This window comes from Acartia tonsa, chromosome 4 (assembly GCF_053477335.1).
Source record: "Acartia tonsa isolate MP-2025a chromosome 4, ASM5347733v1, whole genome shotgun sequence".
Lineage (NCBI taxonomy): Eukaryota > Metazoa > Arthropoda > Copepoda > Calanoida > Acartiidae > Acartia > Acartia tonsa.
The window spans coordinates 6,075,852-6,095,698 of NC_137263.1; the positions used below are offsets into that span (position 1 = coordinate 6,075,852).

Consider the following 19,847-nt stretch of genomic DNA (forward strand, 5'->3'; position numbering starts at 1 on the left):
ACCCTAATTATAGAAAAGCTTCGCTTTTAAAATTTTTCCTAGCAATTGTTTTTTGATTTAGTTTAAAACACAAATGGTAACTTTTTATTGCTCAAAGTCAAGTGATACCAAATGGGGGGAAAAATAGGAATGGAGGGATATGTGAAGGAAAGATAATTCAGTCTTTTAACTGCCCTGTAAATTTTATTGATGGTAGTATTAGGATTTACTTTTATTTTTCTACCATTGTCCTATCTAAGTGTTATCTAATTTGCCAACATTTAATCTTTATTTTGAAGGATCTTTAAGAATGAAGCTTCTACTAGATCCAAGGAAGGTTTTTAACTAGTTTTGGGAAGGGTATCTGAATCCTCCTAAGAGAAATCGCCCCTAGAAAAAAATACTCAGTTAAATTTTAAGTTTATGTATAAAGAAGAAAGGTTTTTATTTTGAAGCTAAAGTCTCGATTATTCCTGGTCCGAACAGGTTGTGCATTTTAGGAATTCTTTATAAATGTCTTGGGGTGGTTTATATGCTTTTCTCGTATTCATTCGAATCCGGTGGATAGGAACCGGTTCTCATCCATACGAAAAAAAACTATGTCTAGCATCGTTTTATATCCAGCTTTCTACGAATATAGAAATGTACAATCATAAGATTAAAACCAGTTTTTTAGCCCGTGCCTTCGGCAAACCGGGGCTAAAAAAACTAGTTTTAATCTTATAATTGTACATTCTATATCCGCGGAAAGCCGTTTATAATACGATGCGAGAAATAACTATTCTACTATCCCCTATCCCTGGCTACACACATATACACACACACACACACACACACATACACACTCACATATGTACACATTTTAAAATATTGAATTTCTTTGTTTGAATATCTGATGCGAATTTAAATAAATAATCAAATTTAAAACTTATAAAAATGATTTATTGAAACAAAAACCCTCCGCAGAGCATATTCGGACCAGATTATTTGGAATTTCAATTATTTTTAAAAGATCTTCATTAAAATTAAATTCATTCTTTTATTTTGGGAAGTTTCGTTCGAGTCCTAAAATACCAATGCTGTTAATAGTAAGTTTTTTTACTATGGTTATGCTATATTTAAACGATTCAAATTAAAGACTATTTTTCTAATAGTTTGTCACTAGTATGTAAAAAATACCAAGCGATGCAGTGGCAAAGATACTCTACTAGTTAATGTTGACTGCCATTTGTACCATGTTTCGGTTTCAAGTTCCCATTGGCAGATAGCTTTCAGATTAGCTCAGATACAATTTAGATAAAGTTGATTTCCTAAAAAAAGTCTTAAAATTTTATTTTCTCTTTACCTGGGTGACCCAGCATGGTTTGCTGACGTTTGTGCCCGCCAGGATGTTGATATTGGAACATTTGAAGTCCAACCTGTGTCTAATTCCAAAAATGTAGCGGTGGGCGTATTTTTGGAAGAGTATGTCCTTAAAAACTCTAATAAGGTAGGAAAGGAAGCAGGAATAAGGTACAGTCAGTTAGCGTAATAAATATAAAATGATATTTGGGGGGGGGGGGGGGGCAGAGAAAGAGGTCGTCAAAACTCATATGTTTTGTCCCCCAACGACGTATAGGTTTCGTGATTTTTTTTTTTTCTCGAATTAATTTCATTGTTGGTATAAGCCAGAGGGGAAGTATCTGCCCTAGTAGTATGTACTATTACTTCAAATATTCAAATTATAATAGTTCATTTAAAACTATTAGTGGTCTATTAATACATATTATCATATTGATATACCCTATAGAAAAATTAGAAATAAAACAACAAATATGAAACAAAAACGATTAATTGTAAATCATAATCATAAATCAAAAACCTCAATTTAAAATCAAAATAGCATAAAACCATCCGGGTACATTGGAGAACTCAACCAATTCAATTGTTAAGATACAAACACCTCACTACTTTTTCGATGACAAAAAAATAACGCAAATGTTTACAGGGTTGGAATTCAAGAAAAAAGAACAATAAGAACTTTTATTTACAAATCAATTAACAATCATATCTATTCAGAGAGGGAGGGGACATTGGACTGTAAATTACACTGGTACCCAAAGTTTTATAACAATGTCATCATATTCGATTGCTAAAAAGAAATTAGGATACTTTCATTGTATTTTTATTGGTTGGTTCCAAACTTTTCAACCAATGATTAACTAAAGAAGGAGTAATTTTGTTTAGAATCATTGGGAATGTATATCAATTTATTTTCCATTGTCTCATCCCTTTAGATCCCTGAATTTAAGATAATAATAACAATAATAAAAGAAATAACAATTGCTTAACAGTATAACTACAATTGTATATATCACAAAAGTTAACAAAAATTATCTTCTTAAATTTTATGTTTTTTTTTAATAATAAACTAATTGAAAACTTGGTGCCTTAAATTTTGAGATTCTTCTAAAAAAAGTAATTAAAAGATTTTAAAAAGGACAATAAAAACAATAAGTAGCGCAGCAAAAAACTGTAATCATAACAGCTTTTTAAAACGGATAAAAGCAGTAAAGGAGTAGTCTTAAGAATAGCATCAGATTCTAATATTAGTTAGGGGATTAATCATATAATAAAATTAATTGATAAAACATAGTTTTAAATTGTACAATTAAAGCGGCTAAAAAGCAGTAAAATTCATCTTTTGCAACGGTACTTTAAAGAATGTACGTACATGCCCTAATTTTAAGTGGCTGCGCTTCTAGTAAAAAATAAAATGTACTTAATTTGTTATGTTTAAAAGCATTAAACCAACACGGAAGAGAAAAAAGTGTCCTTATTTTAATATATAATAATAATAAAATTCAGTAGTGAATTTGAAATGATACAGGATTAACTAGAGCGACAAATATAAATATTTTGTTGATAAATTCCTACATTTTGGTAACCTTACTAATAATGACTTAGACCCTGCCTTTGGGAAACTTTGATGGCCTCCCCCCCCCCCCCCCAATCCAACTTATCTAGTTTGTAAAGATATCTTTTTTATAAGAGTGGAAGGGACCAGTAATCCAACAATTTAATTCAGTGGTGATTTTTCTTTTGGTTGAGATAAATTAGATAACTTTTTAAAAATTTATTTCATTTCAAAGAAAATTAAAGTAGGCGAAGGAAAGGGGACAATGCTCTAGTAGGAAATGTAAATCATTTAGTCAAAAATAAAGGTTGCTCTAATAAATCCAAATTATTTTAATATCCTTACTGAAATAAATTAATCATATGTCACAATGTACAATTTTTTTCCTTTGTTTCTTTTACCATTAAAATTTACTTCTTTTTACAATTTTATTTCAAATTTTTATTAACTTGATTAACTGCTTTTTTTTAAAGAAAAACTCACGAATAACATTTTTTCTCTCACAATTTTTCACTTTTTTATCATCTTTTTATTTCTGTCTTTGAACTTTTTTTCACCATTTCCTGCTTGAAATTTTTTTTTATATTTTTCTGAATTATCTGAAATAAAAAAAATTTTATTGAAACGATGGTCTTCTTGTATGGCTCTCCTTTGCAGTGAAGATGTTTATAGGTCCTGGAAATATTTCCATTTTTTTTTTCGGAGGTACCCCCAATAAATCGTCAAAAGAAGAAAATTATCCAAACCCAAAATTCACTGTTTTGCTATTTTCTTAAAATAAAATAGTGTGATTTTTTAATATGCATTTTTCCATAAAATTTTTGCTCATGCTAGCCTGTGTAGAACTGGCTCCTACTGTTTTGCTTTACCAATTTGTTTGAAATTAAAACATAATACTTAGACTTAAAGATTAGGCCAAGATCTCAAACAAGGAAATCTGTTTGAACATTGCTACTTAATACATTCAAACGAAGATATTATATTACCCCCTAAAATTTTCAAGGCAACGGATTTTATTATGGTTTATGGTTAAAACAATTTGCAGTTATTAATACTCCCCAACCCAAACCCAACTCATCATCTTAATAATGTTAAAAATGAGCAAACATAATTAATACAAACACCAATCTTCTAGAAGGAAGAGGATAAATCCAACTAAACCATTATTTTTTTCATATATTCCTACTACAGCTACTACAGGCAAAATTTGTTTACATTTGTCCTGTCCCTATATCCCTGGGTAATTGTTATTACATTCTGACCATGGCCATGAAAATCATCTCATTCAAAGTCAGGGATAAGGGAATGATAATAACTTCAAAGTATCCTAAGTAGTAAGCTTGTTTGGTCTGTAGAAAAGAATCTCACTAACCTCTCCCAAGAGAAATCTCCCTTGGAAAAAAATTACCTCACCCACAATTTTTTTTTACTTAAAAAAAAAAAATTGACTTCACCACCAAGAAAGGCATAAAGGCAGACATAAAGACAGACAAAAAGACAAACAAAATGACAGACAGACAGACAGAAAGGCGGACAGAAATTGTAAAAATTTTTAAAAATGTTAAAACGAATTAAAAATTATAAAAAAAATCGCCGAACCATTTTTAGAAAAATCCACGATCCACTTTTTGTTAAAATTGTTAAAGTTTTGTTTGCTTTCAATAAAATTAGAAGTTAATGTACATTAAACATTCGTACATAGGTTAGGTTAGGTTAGGTTATAGGCAAGGGGGCCGAGCGCTCACGGCTAGGCAGGCCAGGGTGCCGAGCGCTGCGGCCTTTATTACTATTAGAAGCTAATTTTCTTAAGTAAATGTCCGGAAGCTACTTTGTCCGGAAGCTACTTTGTCCTGAAGCTACTTTGTCCGAAGCTACTTTGTCCGAAGCTACTTTGTCCAAGATCCCCAATACACACATTATATGAAAAATTCAATAGAGTGAAAAAGTCTTTTTCTTCATAACATTTAAAACATATCACACATCACCCTTTTCAGTCTAATGCAGTTTAGCCAGATTTTAGATTTAATACAGCTTAACTATTCCTAAATTTCTGGTAAAAATAGCGGAAATGCAGTGTAATATAATATAATGTAAACGACCACTACCACCTTTGTTCCATCCCCTCCTTGTTTCCCTTTTTTCTTCTGGTGTTTCTTCCCTTCCACATAAATTTCACACTAAATAGGAGTTATAACTGCACCTTAAGTATCTTAAAATAGGAGGAACTTCTTAAATTTCTTATTGTTTTATCTGTAAAAGGAATGTTCTAGAAGTCTACTGCATTGGTATGTCTATAAGTCCAAATGTATAATTTTGGGTTTATATTCTTCTCTATATCTACTCTATATTTACTCTAATGGATAGCTTAAAGGAGGGGGAGCTTATATAAACACGTTCTGTAATTCGTTTGCTTAAACGGACTAGAGTTGTACTATTATATAGCAGTGTCCAAACTTTTTCACCAATGATTTTTATCTACTGAATACATCATTTATTGTCTCAATTCTTTAGATAGCATACATAAAATGACTTTATTTTTTGTTTATTGCATTCAGACAAAGATCTAAAAATGTCAAACAACCAAAGGAACCCTAAAGAATCTATTCACTAAGGAATCTTAAAATTATATAAAAAAATACGAATTCAAAAAAACTACATAATTTTGCTTAATTTAAACTTAAATAAGCGCAAATGTATCAACACTATCTTGTTGCTTCTGTGTGTGAGTGTGTGAAAAAATTTAGATATGATTTCATTTCCCATTTGAAAAAATTCCCATGCACAGTAGACCAAATTGAGCAAGAAAAGAGAAAAGTTTTCTTTTTATTTTCAATTTTATCCTTTCTAATTTTTCAATAGTCGATGTTTTGTTCTATTTAGTTAATACATTATACTGTCAATTATTCCAAATCCAGCAATTTTGTAGTAATTTCGTTCAGCCATTCGTTTGCTTGAATGGCTAGTACAAAATGTAACATGATAATAATGTTTTAAGAGCAACTCTTAAATAAAAAAAATAAAAAAATTTTGACCAATTTTGACTGTTGATAATTTTTTTTCTTTTATTTAAGACTTTGTTTTTGATGGCACATAATACATATTGTTATGTAATAGTATATTTAGTTGCTGCAATTGAAATAATGTGAGCGTCTAAAAAAACAACAAGCCTTCAAAATTAAATAAAAGTATTTAGTCACTTAAAATCATAATTTCCCACCATTAAAAATCCTCATATAAATAATAAAATCAAAGTTTTACAGAACACGCTTTAAGCGCTATTATCTAAATATGTTATACCTTATTTAAAATTGTTGAATTCAGGCTTCAAATCCTGGCGGTTTTCATCTATTGCCCAGTTCAAACTAAAAAAAGGATAAGATATTCAAAACAAAATAAAGTAAAAAATATGGTAAAAATAGTGTAAAACATGGCCAAGATATTTTGGAAGTACATGCTTACTTATGATATTGGTAATGGGATAATTGTCTAGGTAGTTCATATTTATACTTGACATCATACTTACTTATGATATTGGTCAGGGGATAATTGTCTAGGGTGTTCATATTTATACTTGACATCATACTTACTTATGATATTGGTCAGGGGATAATTGTCTAGGGTGTTCATAATTATACATGACCTCATACTTCCATATGATATTGGTCAGGGGATAATTGTCTAGGGTGTTCATAATTATACATGACCTCATACTTACTTATAATATTGGTCAGGGGATAATTGTCTAGTTAGTTCATATTTATACATGACATTATACTTACTTATGATATTGGTAATGGGATAATTGTCTAGGTAGTTCATATTTATACTTGACATCATACTTCCTTATAATATTGGTCAGGGGATAATTGTCTAGGTAGTTAATATTTGTACTTGATATCATAATTCCTTATAATATTGGTCAGGAGATAATTGTCTAGGTAGTTCATAATTATACTTGACATAATACTTAATTATAATATTGGTCAGGGGATAATTGTCTAGTTAGTTCATATTTATTCTTGACATCATACTTACTTATGATATTGGTAATGGGATAATTGTCTAGGTAGTTCATATTTATTCTTGACATCATACTTACTTATGATATTGGTAATGGGATAATTGTCTAGGTAGTTCATATTTATACTTGACATAATACTTAATTATAATATTGGTCAGGGGATAATTGTCTAGGTAGTTCATATTTATACTTGACATAATACTTACTTATAATATTGGTCAGGGGATAATTGTCTAGGTAGTTCATCATAATACTTGACACTATACTTACTTATAATATTGGTCAGGGGATAATTGTCTAGGAAGTTCATCATTATACTTTACATCATATTCCAGACCAATGGTTGGTTGTCTGAGGATGTCTTGTAGGCTCTCCTCCTCGTCGACAAACTAGAGTCATTTATTGACCATCAAAGAAATTTTAATTGGGCAGTTTTACTAAAAGTGATTAGTCAAGCGCAAATCCCCCCACCCCCTGATCTGCTTGTTTTGAAATTATTTGAAAATAAGGGGGGTTGTTAAGTTTGTTTACTTTGGGTACGGTTTGGTTAGGTTATATTGGGTAATGGGTATACCCGCAGGGTTAGGACAGCGCAGGCTTAAGCTCCGCAGTGTTATTGCCCTCGAAAGGGTTAGACACAAAAAACTCCCCCTCTCTCCTTGATTCAATTTCTTATGAAATAAGGAGAGGGGGTGGGGTTGTAATAAATGAAATTAGTACTGACTGACTATTTAAATAGAGGTCAAGCAGAGATAAATAAAACAATGTTTTGCGACGTTATGACTACATGTTATGCTTGTTGTTGACATAATATAATTATTTCAACTGTGGTGCAATGTCCCTGAAGTTTCTGTTCAATGTTTGATTTGTCCTCAGTGTATGAAAATTGAGGCCGTTCCGGGGACTCAGGGTTGGCGTCCTCGTCAAGGAAAGGAGGCTGCAGGAAATCTATCGGTCCCAACTTAGCCTGAAAAATAAAGAATATATGTTATAGAAAAGTTTGGACACTGCTCGTTTGAACAACCCAATCAAGATTTAATAAAAAAAAACCAGAATAATTTACAGCGAATTACAGTGAATGTCCCCTACCTCCATGATAACTAGCTCTTTAATTGTACGACTAAAATCTACAAGATTTATGTTTTATGTTATTTTATGTATCACTTTTATTTCTACTGGATATAAAATCAATGGACGTATAAATGCCAGTGTTAGATATATTTATGGCAGTTTCGACTTTAAGGATGGCCGGTTTTTTTTTTAACAGAGGTTATTACACTTAGACAAAAAAAATCCAGCTTTTTTTCTGTCAATTCTAAAAATGGCTGCATCCCTAGCAACTGTACCTATCCATTATGTACTCTTGGCATTTGTCTGACACAGTAGAGAGAGAGGGGATAAACAATGGGCTGTTTATTACACTAGTCCCTAAAGATTTATAACAACCTTTCTTATTCCTTGCTTAACAACTTTGGGGACTTTAAAATTTTGATTGGTTAATTCATTTAGTTGAGTGTTAAAACGTTTCAACCACTAATTTTAATTTATATAAAGGGTAATTTTGTGTATCATCATTTGGGATGTACATCATTAATCGGCCATTGTCTTATCACTTTAGATCCCTGGACACAGTAGCTGTCTTTGGTAATAATTAGTCAAATGAGAGAAATTTTTGGGGGTTTTCTTTCCCACTTCTCTTCTCATCCTTCCTTTTTTATGACGTTACACGTGACATTTTAGCAGCATCTTAGGCTTCCTCGTCAAATTAAAATAACCTGTAAATCTTCAGTTGTATTTAGAAGATTTTGAATGCTGGAATAAAGAGACTGGCTGTTGAATTGTGTTGGCCGTAGGGGGACTTCTTCCCTCCATGCTTCAAAACTCATTCGTGGTATTCCTGAAAGCAAAAAGTAAAAAAAAGAACCTAACAAATAAAAACCAATTCACCATATCTAAGTTTAAAAAACCGAGGAGAACTAATAGGTCTATAACAATAAATGAAACTTTTAAGTATATTATAATGGGGGAAAAATCGACATCATCCCATTTTAAATTTGAGTTTCAAAAGAGTAAAAAAATAATTTTTTGGGGGGAGGGGGGTGAAGACACCCTCCCCAAAAATAGTTTAAAACCTTCCCAGGACCTTTAAGAAGCTTCACTGTAAAGGAGAACAATATCGGTACAGCGGTTAACGAGATCCTTCGGGACAGACAAAAACGCTTACTACTTTATATGTTAGGATAAATATACAAATATCGTAAATGGAAAGACAAAGGTTCAAAATTTCAAGGGCTGGTTTAAGTCTATTTATAAGTAAGAGAAGAGTATGACAATCTACGTAATAAATATAACCCCAGTAAAAATGTGCTACTTGGATTGTTTAATGGAAGATGCATTATAGAATAATCGGATCATTCAAAGAATCGGGATTAGTCGTGTTTTTACAGTAGCTTTTGATATGTTATATAGATAGAAATAGGAGAAATAGGAGAAAAGCAACTGTAAAAATACGACAAAACCCGCTACTTCGTTTTCTTTTCATGATCCGAATAATATAATTATTTTTTTAAGATCTTGATTTATTTGTCCATAATTGACCTATCCCTGGATGCCTGCACCACAAAGTATGCATGTTACCTGATCCCTGACAAGAAGTTCTGATGTTAGCAAACTGGTCAGGCTGAAGGAAGGTGAATGGTTGTAGCCTGTCCACGTCGTCCAGACAGTCACACACAACTCGGGCCAGGCTAGTCTTACGGATCTCCTGGTTTTATAGCCATATTCACAATTAGATAATTTACCATTTAAAAAAAAGTTTAGGCTATTCCAGTAGTTATGGTTTCCTTAGCCTAAAATATACATATATTAGGGATATTAAAAAGATTAGGAAACCCTAAAATATCATAAGATTTGGCTTAATAACATCGGATACAGTGTAATCCCAAAGAATAAAAGGTAAATATGTAAATCCTTTCAATAATATGAGAGAAGTTAAGTATAAGTATCGTTGATATCTTCCGGGTAAAAGGATTTTTTTAACAGCATAGTCTTTTTATTAGGACTAAGGTAAAGGATGTAGCAAAATGGGGATATATGTCACATAGGGTTGGGCCGGATACTTTTTTGGCCGGATACCGAATATCCGGCTGAGTTCAAATGCCGGATATCCGGTAACCGGCCGGATATCCGGCCAACGCCGGATATCCGGCAAATATCCGGTTATCCGGCCAAATTACCGGATATCCGGCCGGATAACCGGCCAAATTACCAGATATTAACGTAGTAAAAAAAAATTTCTTCAGAAATCTTATATAAATTTACATAAAGTTAAACTTATTCAGAAAAAGTGTTCTTCTAGCTTCAATAATAAGAAAATTAGAGCCATTTAAGATTTTAAAAAGCAGAGATTTTTGGTGTAAAGTATAAAAAATTATAGAGCCGGATATCCGGCCGGATAGTTTCAATATCCGGTGACCGGCCGGATATTGAAAATGGCCGGCTATCCGGCCACACCGGATATCCGGCCCAACCCTAGTCACTGCTTTTCTATTGACGTTATGAAATACCCAATCTCTTTTCTAGGGGGTTCCTTCCCCCTTCCATTTCTCTTTCACTCTACTATGACGTCAATAGAATAGGTAGGCCAAAAGCTGTGCCATCTATCCCCATTTTCATAGGACACTAAACACAGCGACTCCTAATCCAAACTTCTAAAACTGGCTCCGTAATAAAAGTAAATTTAGAACATGTTCCTGTAATTGTGGGGTTGTAAAAGCGCCAGGATGGTTTCCATTCTCATACCAGAACCTGTCCCCCTTCCTCAGGTTCAAGAACTGTTGTCCAATGATGCAGGCAAAGGTGGGGCCCACAATACCCCCCACAACTGGCTTTTCTGCCATGCCACCTAAAAAATTCTCATAGATTCACAAATTTATTAGTGTCACTGTTTTGTGACAGTTTAACTATCTATCTTGTGACAGTGTCACTATCTATCTTGTTACTGTGTCTCTATCTATCTTGTGACAGTGTCATATATTGCACCAGCTCGAAGGCGACTCTATGGCGAAATATCTTGCTGAGTTGTGACAGTGTAACTATCTATCTTGTGACAATGTCACTATTTATCTTTTGACAGTGACACTATCTATCATGTGACAGTGTCACTATCTATCTCTTGACAGTGACACTATCTATCTTTTGACAGTGTCACTATCTATCTTGTGACAGTGTCACTATTTATCTTTTGACAGTGACACTATCTATCTTGTGACAGTGTCACTATCTATCTTGTGACAGAGTCACTATCTATCTTGCGACAGTGTTACTATCTATTTTGTGACAATGCCACTATCTATCTTGTGAAAGTGTCACCATTTATCTTGTAACAGTGTCACTATCTATCTTGTGACTTTGTAACTATCTATATTGTGACAGTGTCAGTATCTTTCTTGTGAAAGTGTCTCTATCTATCTTGAGACAGTGTCACTATCTATCTTGTAACATTGTCACTATCTATCTTGTAACAGTGTCACTATCTATCTTGTGACAGTATCACTATCTATCTTGTGACAGTGTCACTATCTGTCTTGTGACAGTGTCACTATCTATCTTGTGACAATGGCACTATCTATCTTGTGACAGTGTCACTAGCTATCTTGTAAAAGTGTCACTATTTATCTCGTGACAGTGTCACTATCTATCTTGTGACAGTGTCACTGTCTATCTTGTGACAGTGTCACTATCTATCTTGTGACAGTGGCGCTATCTATCTTGTGACAGTTTCACTATTTATCTTGTGACAGTGACACTATCTATCTTGTGACAGTGTCACTATCTATCTTGTGACAGTGTCTTTATATATTTTGTGACGGTGTCACTGCCTATTTTGAGTCAGTTCACTGCCTATTTTTTGACATTATCACTAATTTTACCTGTAAATAGATCAACATCATCAACATGTTCATAAACATTCATAAGTCTTGTGACAGTGTCCCTGTCAATCACTCTGTCCATCTCTTCCCACTCCTAATCATCATGGTGCCAGGGATAAGTAAACAGCCGGAAATTTTCAAAAAAGAATTGTTGATATAATTTAAATATTACTCGCGGATACGCCCTAGAGGCCTATTAGGAGCATTTGTGTTGGGTGGGGCCAACTTATCTCAGAAGGGTGGTAGTACCTTCCCCAAAAATAGTTATAAACCTTTCTAGAACCTATGAGAAGCTACAATGTAACGGAGAACCATATCGGTTTGGCGGTTGGAGAGTCCCTTCGCTACAGACAGACACACATAGACAAACATTATACAAGGATAATTTATTTAAATTAAACTCAAGCTATCTCCTCCCCCCCCCAAAAAAAAATTCCATTTGTTTATTACTCTCTGCCTTGAATCTTTTGAGTCCGCACTGTTCCCTCCAGATATTGTATGGGGCGAGTCCATGATCCCTCCCCCGCTGGATGTTGAGAGACGCCAGGTCCATACCGAAGCCGGAGCGGGGTGTCTTGCAAATAATTAGAGATAAGTTTGTTAATTATTTGTTATAAACAAGGACGATTGTCAATATTTGTAGCTGATAAAAAAGAAAGGGGAGAGGGGGGATAAAGTAAGGAAGAGAGAAAGAAAGAGAGAAAAAGAGAGAGGACTATTGTGATAATTTGTATCCAATTAAAATCCTTAAGATTAGAAACGAAAAAAAGAGAGAGAGTAATAGAGAGAGAGAGGGAATGAGAGAGAGAAAGAGAGAGATAGATAGATAAAGAGAGAGAGAGAGAGAGAGAGAGAGAGAGAGAGAGAGAGAGAGAGAGATATAGATAGAGAAGGAGAGAGAGAGAAAGAGAGAGAGAGAGAGAGAGAGAGAGATAGGGAGAAAGAGAGGAGAGACAGCAAAAGATAAAATAAAACAAGGAAGAGAAAATGAATGAACACAGAGAAATTTCATAATTTTTAAAAAGATTTTCTAAAATTTTAACCTGAAATAGATGATTTGTTAATTCCCCCGAAATAAATTCATCTCTCCTTGCTAATTGATCATTACATAGTCCAAGTAAAATCCTGAAATATTTGAAAATCCTAATAACTAGCGGCTGCGTCATTATAGAAACAAAGAAGATCAAAACTTGGACCTATACTTTATATTAGAAGGTAGTTATTTCTGAATGAATAAAAACGATTTATATTACAAACTTTTCACAATTTTGAGGTTTTATATGATACACAAAATTTCTGATGTGAAGTTCTCTATTGCAGGGATGGAAGGACCACTAAACTGTATATTAAGATATATAAGTTGGAAAGAATTTTAATGTTAGAGGGAGATTTAAAATCTGCATCAAATTTTAAGGATCTTTTTTATAAAATTCGTTTTTTGTATAATTCTTTATCTAAAAGCGGAAATACAATTTAAGTTAATTAATTTTGACATCTGTGATTGGTGGATTGAAAATTATTATCGCTCTGATAGTTGAAGCTTAAGTGTCGCACATCATTCAACCAATTAGAGCGCAGGTAGTTTAAACTTATCCTATTTATCAAAATTTATGAACTCAAATTGTATTTCCGCTTTTAGATAAAGAATTATACAAAAAACAAATTTTATAAAAAATCCTTAAAATTTGATGCAGATTTCAAATCCCTCTAACATTCAAATTCTTTCCAACTTATATATCCTACTGTATATTATTCTGTTGTACAAAGTTTATAAACATGTTATCTTATTTCATTGGCTTAAAACCTTAGGAATTTTTATCTAATCTTGATTGGGTTATACAAACTAGACCATTTGTTCTATATAAGGGGTAATTTTGTTTATCATAATTCGGTATGTATATTATTTTTTAGTCCATTGTCTTATTTCTTAAGATGACAAAATATTGTGGATTACGGTGTCAGCACTTACCTATCAACTGACCCAAAGTTATGAAGGTTGCTGGGGTTGTTCATTTCTTTATGAAGTTCCACAAAGAATGGAACTCGACGGAATTCCTTGTTACACCTATAAAAAATAGGCTTTAGTTGAGATGCTTATTACGTTTTAAGGTTTAGTATGTTTGTCTTATAAGATTATGCTTTTTATCATCACAAATGATTATAACAATCCTCATCATATGTAAAAAAAACTTACAGGGTAAAATTAAATAATAATTTGTCACAATAAATTATCATTCTCACATAAATGACCCCATAAATAGTGGATGTAAATATTCTTTTTTTCTTCCTGAGGTAGTCATTTTTTCCCCGAGGTAGTCATTCTTATCCCAGAGGTAGTCATTTTTTTCCCCGAGCATGGCAACCGGTGAACAGAATCTCAGTTCTGCACCACAAGCCTCGCACGACTGAAGTTTCCATGTGTATACAGTCATATTTATATGAAAATCTAAGAAAATATTTTTAGAAGATTATTGAATTTTTTTTTAAAGATTTTAAATTTTTTTTTGGAAGATTTTAGAATTTTTATTAATTACTAAAAGAAAGCATAATTACCTCGGGAAAAAATGACTACCTCAGGGAAAAAAATGAAAATTAAAAACCGAAATTAAACCACATTTTAGCATAAAATTGAGTTTTTGTTTAAATGAGAATGATATTTCTATATTATCCAGTTTTTTGTTTAGGAACGAATATTTTTTCCCATTCCTAAACAAAAATCTGGAAAGGAATACCCCATTTCAGTGCTATTTATTGTACTATATAATGAAACTAAAGTTTATGCATTCAAAAGCAGAACTGATAGACCGACGCGACGTAGCAAGTAATGCATAGTGTACAATGAGCAGTAAAATCTTCACAAAAAAAGCTTAATCTAGAAAATTATTAAGTCCCTCCACAGATTATGACGATAAAATAGCCAATGAGAGGCCAGTATACACTGACCAATGGTAAAATTTATGCTGGCCTCTCATTGTTTATTCTATCGTATGCCGTCATAATCTGTGGAGGGACTTTAATCATCTTCCTTAACCTAACCTAACCTACAAAAATGAACCTAGTAATAGTGTCTAACTTTTTTTATCTTTGTGACGTAACAAAAATCCATCTCTTTTTTAAGGGTTTCCTTTCCCACCTCCCCTCTCATCCTTCAATTTTTGTTACGTCACAAAGATAAAAAGTTAGACACTATTACTAGGTTCACAAAAATGCAATTTACTGTGAATTCGGTACAATCCCTAATTGTTGCAATTTCAGGTTTACCATCATATCATATTGATCTACCACACAATTTCAGGTTTACCATCATATCATATTGATCTACCACACAATTTCAGGTTTACCATCATATCATATTGATCTACCACACAATTTCAGGTTTACCATCATATCATATTGATCTACCACACAATTTCAGGTTTACCATCATATCATATTGATCTACCACACAATTTCAGGTTTACCATCATATCATATTGATCTACCACACAATTTCAGGTTTACCATCATATCATATTGATCTACCACACAATTTCAGGTTTACCATCATATCATATTGATCTACCACACAATTTCAGGTTTACCATCATATCATATTGATCTACCACACAATTTCAGGTTTACCATCACATCATATTGATCTACCACACAATTTCAGGTTTACCATCACATCATATTGATCTACCACACAATTTCAGGTTTACCATCATATCATATTGATCTACCACACAATTTCAGGTTTACCATCATATCATATTGATCTACCACACAATTTCAGGTTTACCATCATATCATATTGATCTACCACACAAAGATTAACCCATCTAAGTATAAAGATGTCCACAGTGAATACTCAACATACCTGCTAATACTGTTCTTCACCAGTGAATGTCCGAATCTAAAGGCGGCCGCACCGAAAGCATTCGCAATGGCCGGGTTCACCGAGGAGTTGTAGCCGTCATAGTAACCGCGGGGATGCAGTTTTAGCTCAAATATTTCTAGCACCCTAAGATAAAACATCCATAAGTTGCGAAGCAGAAAAAAATTGATGTATGACGGACAAAGTTATTCATATAGCAATGTTAAAAATCAAAAATGTACTAATGTAAGATATTTTAATATATTATAATGTCTATCACATAGTTTCTAGTGGTAACGAAGGAGTTTAGAAAGTAGCTTAAAACCTCCCTTAAGACCTTAAGACATTTTTAAATCTTTCTCGAAAAGAACAATCCATTCGGGCCATCAATTCCGAGATATATTTCAGATTATTTATTGTAGGGTATTATAGACAATAGACCCCAAACATTTTCTTTTTCCTGGACAATTCCTGTTAGACTATAACCTACATATTTGTTTTCTTCTCATATGTATAACATAAATCGGTTTAGTGGTTTGTCAATTAACATAAAAATGTCTTTTCATGTGACTAGTCAAGCGGGTGGACGTTCGAACAGACCATTGTTGTTGAAAAACTGCACTCCTAATAAGAAAAAGTATTTATCTCATAATAAAGACTTGTTAAGTTGCTAAGTGCTTTTTGATAAGAGCTCATTTCACGCAGATACCAAACATTCAGATTAATAGGCAGACAGACAAACAGACACATGCACACAGACAGACAGACAAACATACAGATAAACAGACAGACAGACAAACAGACACATGCACACAGACAGACAGACACACATACAGATAAACAGACAGACAGACACACATACAGATAAACAGACAGACAGACAAACAGACACATGCACACAGACAGACAGACAAACATACAGATAAACAGACAGACAGACAAACAGACACTTGCACACAGACAGACAGACAGAAATCAGACACATACATATAGACAGACAGATATACCAATAAAAAAATAAAATGCACAAAATTTACTTTTGCACAGCATAATGAATGGAAGTAAAAAAATTCTTAAAATAGTAATAGTGGTATGGGCATTATGACCAAAGAAGATAGTATATAGAATAGAATCCAGGTAGAAGATTCTGCCTGGCTAGCCTGTAATAAAATTGGAACTTTTGAAGGGCCCAAAAGGACAATTGGCTTTTAGTAAAATCACATGTTTTCTGAAATCTTTTTAATTCAATATTCAAATTTGTCTTAACCTCTTTTCGCGGAGCTTTGAAGGCTTAAAGACATATCAAATATTTAACAGTGCATATTAAATTTATTTACAATTTAAACTTTTCTAATTTTGTCCAACTAGCAGTGGCGTGCGAAGCACTTTTTCTAGGGGGGGGCATTTTGAAGATTTTCTAAAATTTTGCCCCCCCCTAAATCAAAGTGCCCCGGGGGGGCACTTTGCTTTAGGGGGGGGCATTTTCAATATATATACTAATTTTAAATAAGGGTGTTTTAAGGGGTGGGATTATTTAATTATGGACCTTCTAGTCCTTATCCCTTCTTCCCCATCCCTATTTCCCCCTCCCCCATCTTTTCTCCCCACCCTGCAATGACCGAAGGGAAGGGAGCTAGAAAACATCTTCGAAAAAAAAGTACAGAAGGTAACTTTCCCCCCCCCCCCCCCACCACCAAACATTTTTATGGGTGGAAGGGGAGGTTATAAAATCTCAGTAGGAAGGATGAATAACCCCATTAAAAAAAAAAATTTGGGGGGGGGGAGATAAAAACACTCATTTTGGAAATAAGTTACCAAAAATTAACCTAATATGTAAAACTGATTTTAAATATTTCTTTTTTGTATGATAACAAGGATGACAACATCTTTAAGTAGCAAAGCACAAAAAATCATGAATAAGAATACAGACAAGTAGATTTAAAGAGCATCTGTTGAAATAAATATATATTTTAGGTAGAAAAAGTCACTAATTCTTTTTCCTGTATGTTGTGTGATGACAGTCAAAGTAAATTACATACTGGATTCTCAAAACAGCGAGAAATTTTTTTTTTTAATATTATAATCCACAAAAAAATTTATCGGTCCATAAAAACCAAAGATATAAAAAACTATGTAAAAAAATAAAAAAAATTACTTGTCCTTTCATCTACAGATATAAAAATCTCTTAGAAATATGGAAAACTTTGGGGTATAGTCTCTTTTGTGGCAACGCCTCTTAAGGGGCATTTCGTCGTATTTTCATAGTAGCTTTTAATAGGTTATTCTAGGTTAAGTTAGGTCAGGTGATTTCCCTGCAGGGTTAGGCAATTGGCCCCGCATGAGCTGTAAATAGGGGAAAAGCTACTGTGAAAATACGACGAAATACACCTTAAGAGGCAATGTCACAAATGGGACTATACCCGAAATTTAAAAGATACAAAAATAGCCAAAAATGTCCTGAAAAGCAGTCCGACCTCCATGAATTTTTAATAGTTAATTATAGCTCCATAATGATGGGAATATTAACATTAAGTTATAGCCTTCTATCTTTAATTGCAGTTGGAAAAATCACATTTCCCCCTTAGCATTACATACTGACAGCCATAGTGAATTATAGAGAAACTAAAAAGTTCAACATATCCTACCCTCTTAAAATGGCACTTTAAAACTCTGTTAATTTTTCATTAATTTGTGTTTCTAAGGATTTATAAGGGGCGGTGCGTGAAGCGCACTTAAAAATATTTACTCCCCCTTTGAACTAAAATCAATTAAAGACAACAAGAGTGGCGTATTTTATAAAGTTAGGAATATAGAGTGTAGTTAGTTTTAAGGGTTTTTAATGAAAATTGCCATAAAGAAAACATGTCTTTTTGTAATGGTATGTACACAAAAAAATGATAAATCTATCATGAAAATAATATGACATCATATATAGTTATTCATTTAATTTTAGACAGACATACAGAGTTGAGAAAAAGGCTTAGATAAATATCAATGCTGTTTCTTTTTATATAAAATAACTTTTTGATTAAATATTTGTTGTTTACAAATATTTTTATAGAAATAAAAACAAAACATACAATGTGATAAAAAGCAGAAACCATTTGGAAGGGCTTGAAGCGCAAATTTTTTTCTTCAAATATGCAGGGAGGGAGGGGTTTTTGGGCTATTTATTACACTAGTCCCCAATATTTCATATAAAATTTTCTTATTCGTTGGCTCAACAACTTTGTGGACTTTAATGGAATTTTGATTGGTTGGTTAATTAAGTCGAGTTTCCATACATTTCATCCACTAATTGTAATCTATATAAGGGGTAATTTTGTGTATCATCATTGGGGATGTACAAAATTTCTTTGGTAAAAAGTTTATATCATACAAAATAAAATACTTCCTATTACCTGGTTTGTTATGTTCAGTGAAAAAAGTTTATAACCTAATTTCTACACTAATTAAAAAATTTGGTAAGGTTAAATAAACAGTAACTGTTGCTTGGCGCGAAGCGCCAAAATTTTTTTTTTCAGTATTTCTTGATCTTATTTTTGGAAACTGGGATAGTTTTGCTTTTTGTAGGGTAGGGGGCAAAAAGGGGCATTTTTGTTGACCAGGGGGGGGCAAACTGGGGCATTTTTCAACATTTAGGGGGGGGCAGGGGGGGCGGTGGCTAGGGGGGTGCAGGGGGGGGCGTTTTGGTCGCTAGGGGGGGGCGATTGCCCCAAATGCCCCCTTCGGTTCGCACGCCACTGCCAACTAGTCATTGCATGATTTGTACTTTAGCATTATTGTCTTTACTGCGCAAGTCAAAGATTCCTTCAAATTTCCCAGAAAAATTTAGGGTTTTTCAAATTCCTCCTTATTCTATGATTATGACTAAAAACAACTAAAAATTGTTTATGTCAACATGTTATAAAAGCGGTAAAGATAAAAACTACACTAAACTTGGACAGGGTTTCAGAAGACGGACATTTCAAATGACAGAGTATCTTCACTACTATAATAATAGGCTCTCTATTACATGTACTAATTGTATACATTTCAATTAGCTAAAAATAAAAGAGATAAATATTTGGATAAGATAAAAATTGCAAGGTTAATTAATTGTAATGATGCATAAAAAGGGATACTTTCCCTCAATTTTCTTATTGAGCACTGACCCCCCCCGCC

The 19,847-nt window shown here is 33.1% G+C and overlaps 1 protein-coding gene across 1 annotated transcript in view; it reads right to left on the bottom strand.

Moving 5' to 3' along the window:
- Positions 1 to 1,987: 1,987 nt before the first annotated feature.
- The window catches only part of LOC145315801 (immunomodulatory peroxidase-like), a 35,729-nt gene continuing 17,869 nt past the window's right edge, over positions 1,988 to 19,847 (bottom strand). Inside the window, exons 13-24 of the mRNA XM_080155892.1 lie at positions 15,687 to 15,830; positions 13,797 to 13,892; positions 12,871 to 12,952; positions 12,285 to 12,401; positions 11,828 to 11,921; positions 10,647 to 10,800; positions 9,534 to 9,658; positions 8,672 to 8,793; positions 7,738 to 7,863; positions 7,167 to 7,285; positions 6,173 to 6,237; positions 1,988 to 3,474 (exon numbers count right to left, since the gene is read on the bottom strand). Coding sequence (XP_080012018.1) covers positions 6,174 to 6,237; positions 7,167 to 7,285; positions 7,738 to 7,863; positions 8,672 to 8,793; positions 9,534 to 9,658; positions 10,647 to 10,800; positions 11,828 to 11,921; positions 12,285 to 12,401; positions 12,871 to 12,952; positions 13,797 to 13,892; positions 15,687 to 15,830 — 1,243 coding nt within the window. The 3' untranslated portion in view covers positions 1,988 to 3,474; position 6,173. The remainder of the gene's footprint in view (positions 3,475 to 6,172; positions 6,238 to 7,166; positions 7,286 to 7,737; positions 7,864 to 8,671; positions 8,794 to 9,533; positions 9,659 to 10,646; positions 10,801 to 11,827; positions 11,922 to 12,284; positions 12,402 to 12,870; positions 12,953 to 13,796; positions 13,893 to 15,686; positions 15,831 to 19,847) is intronic.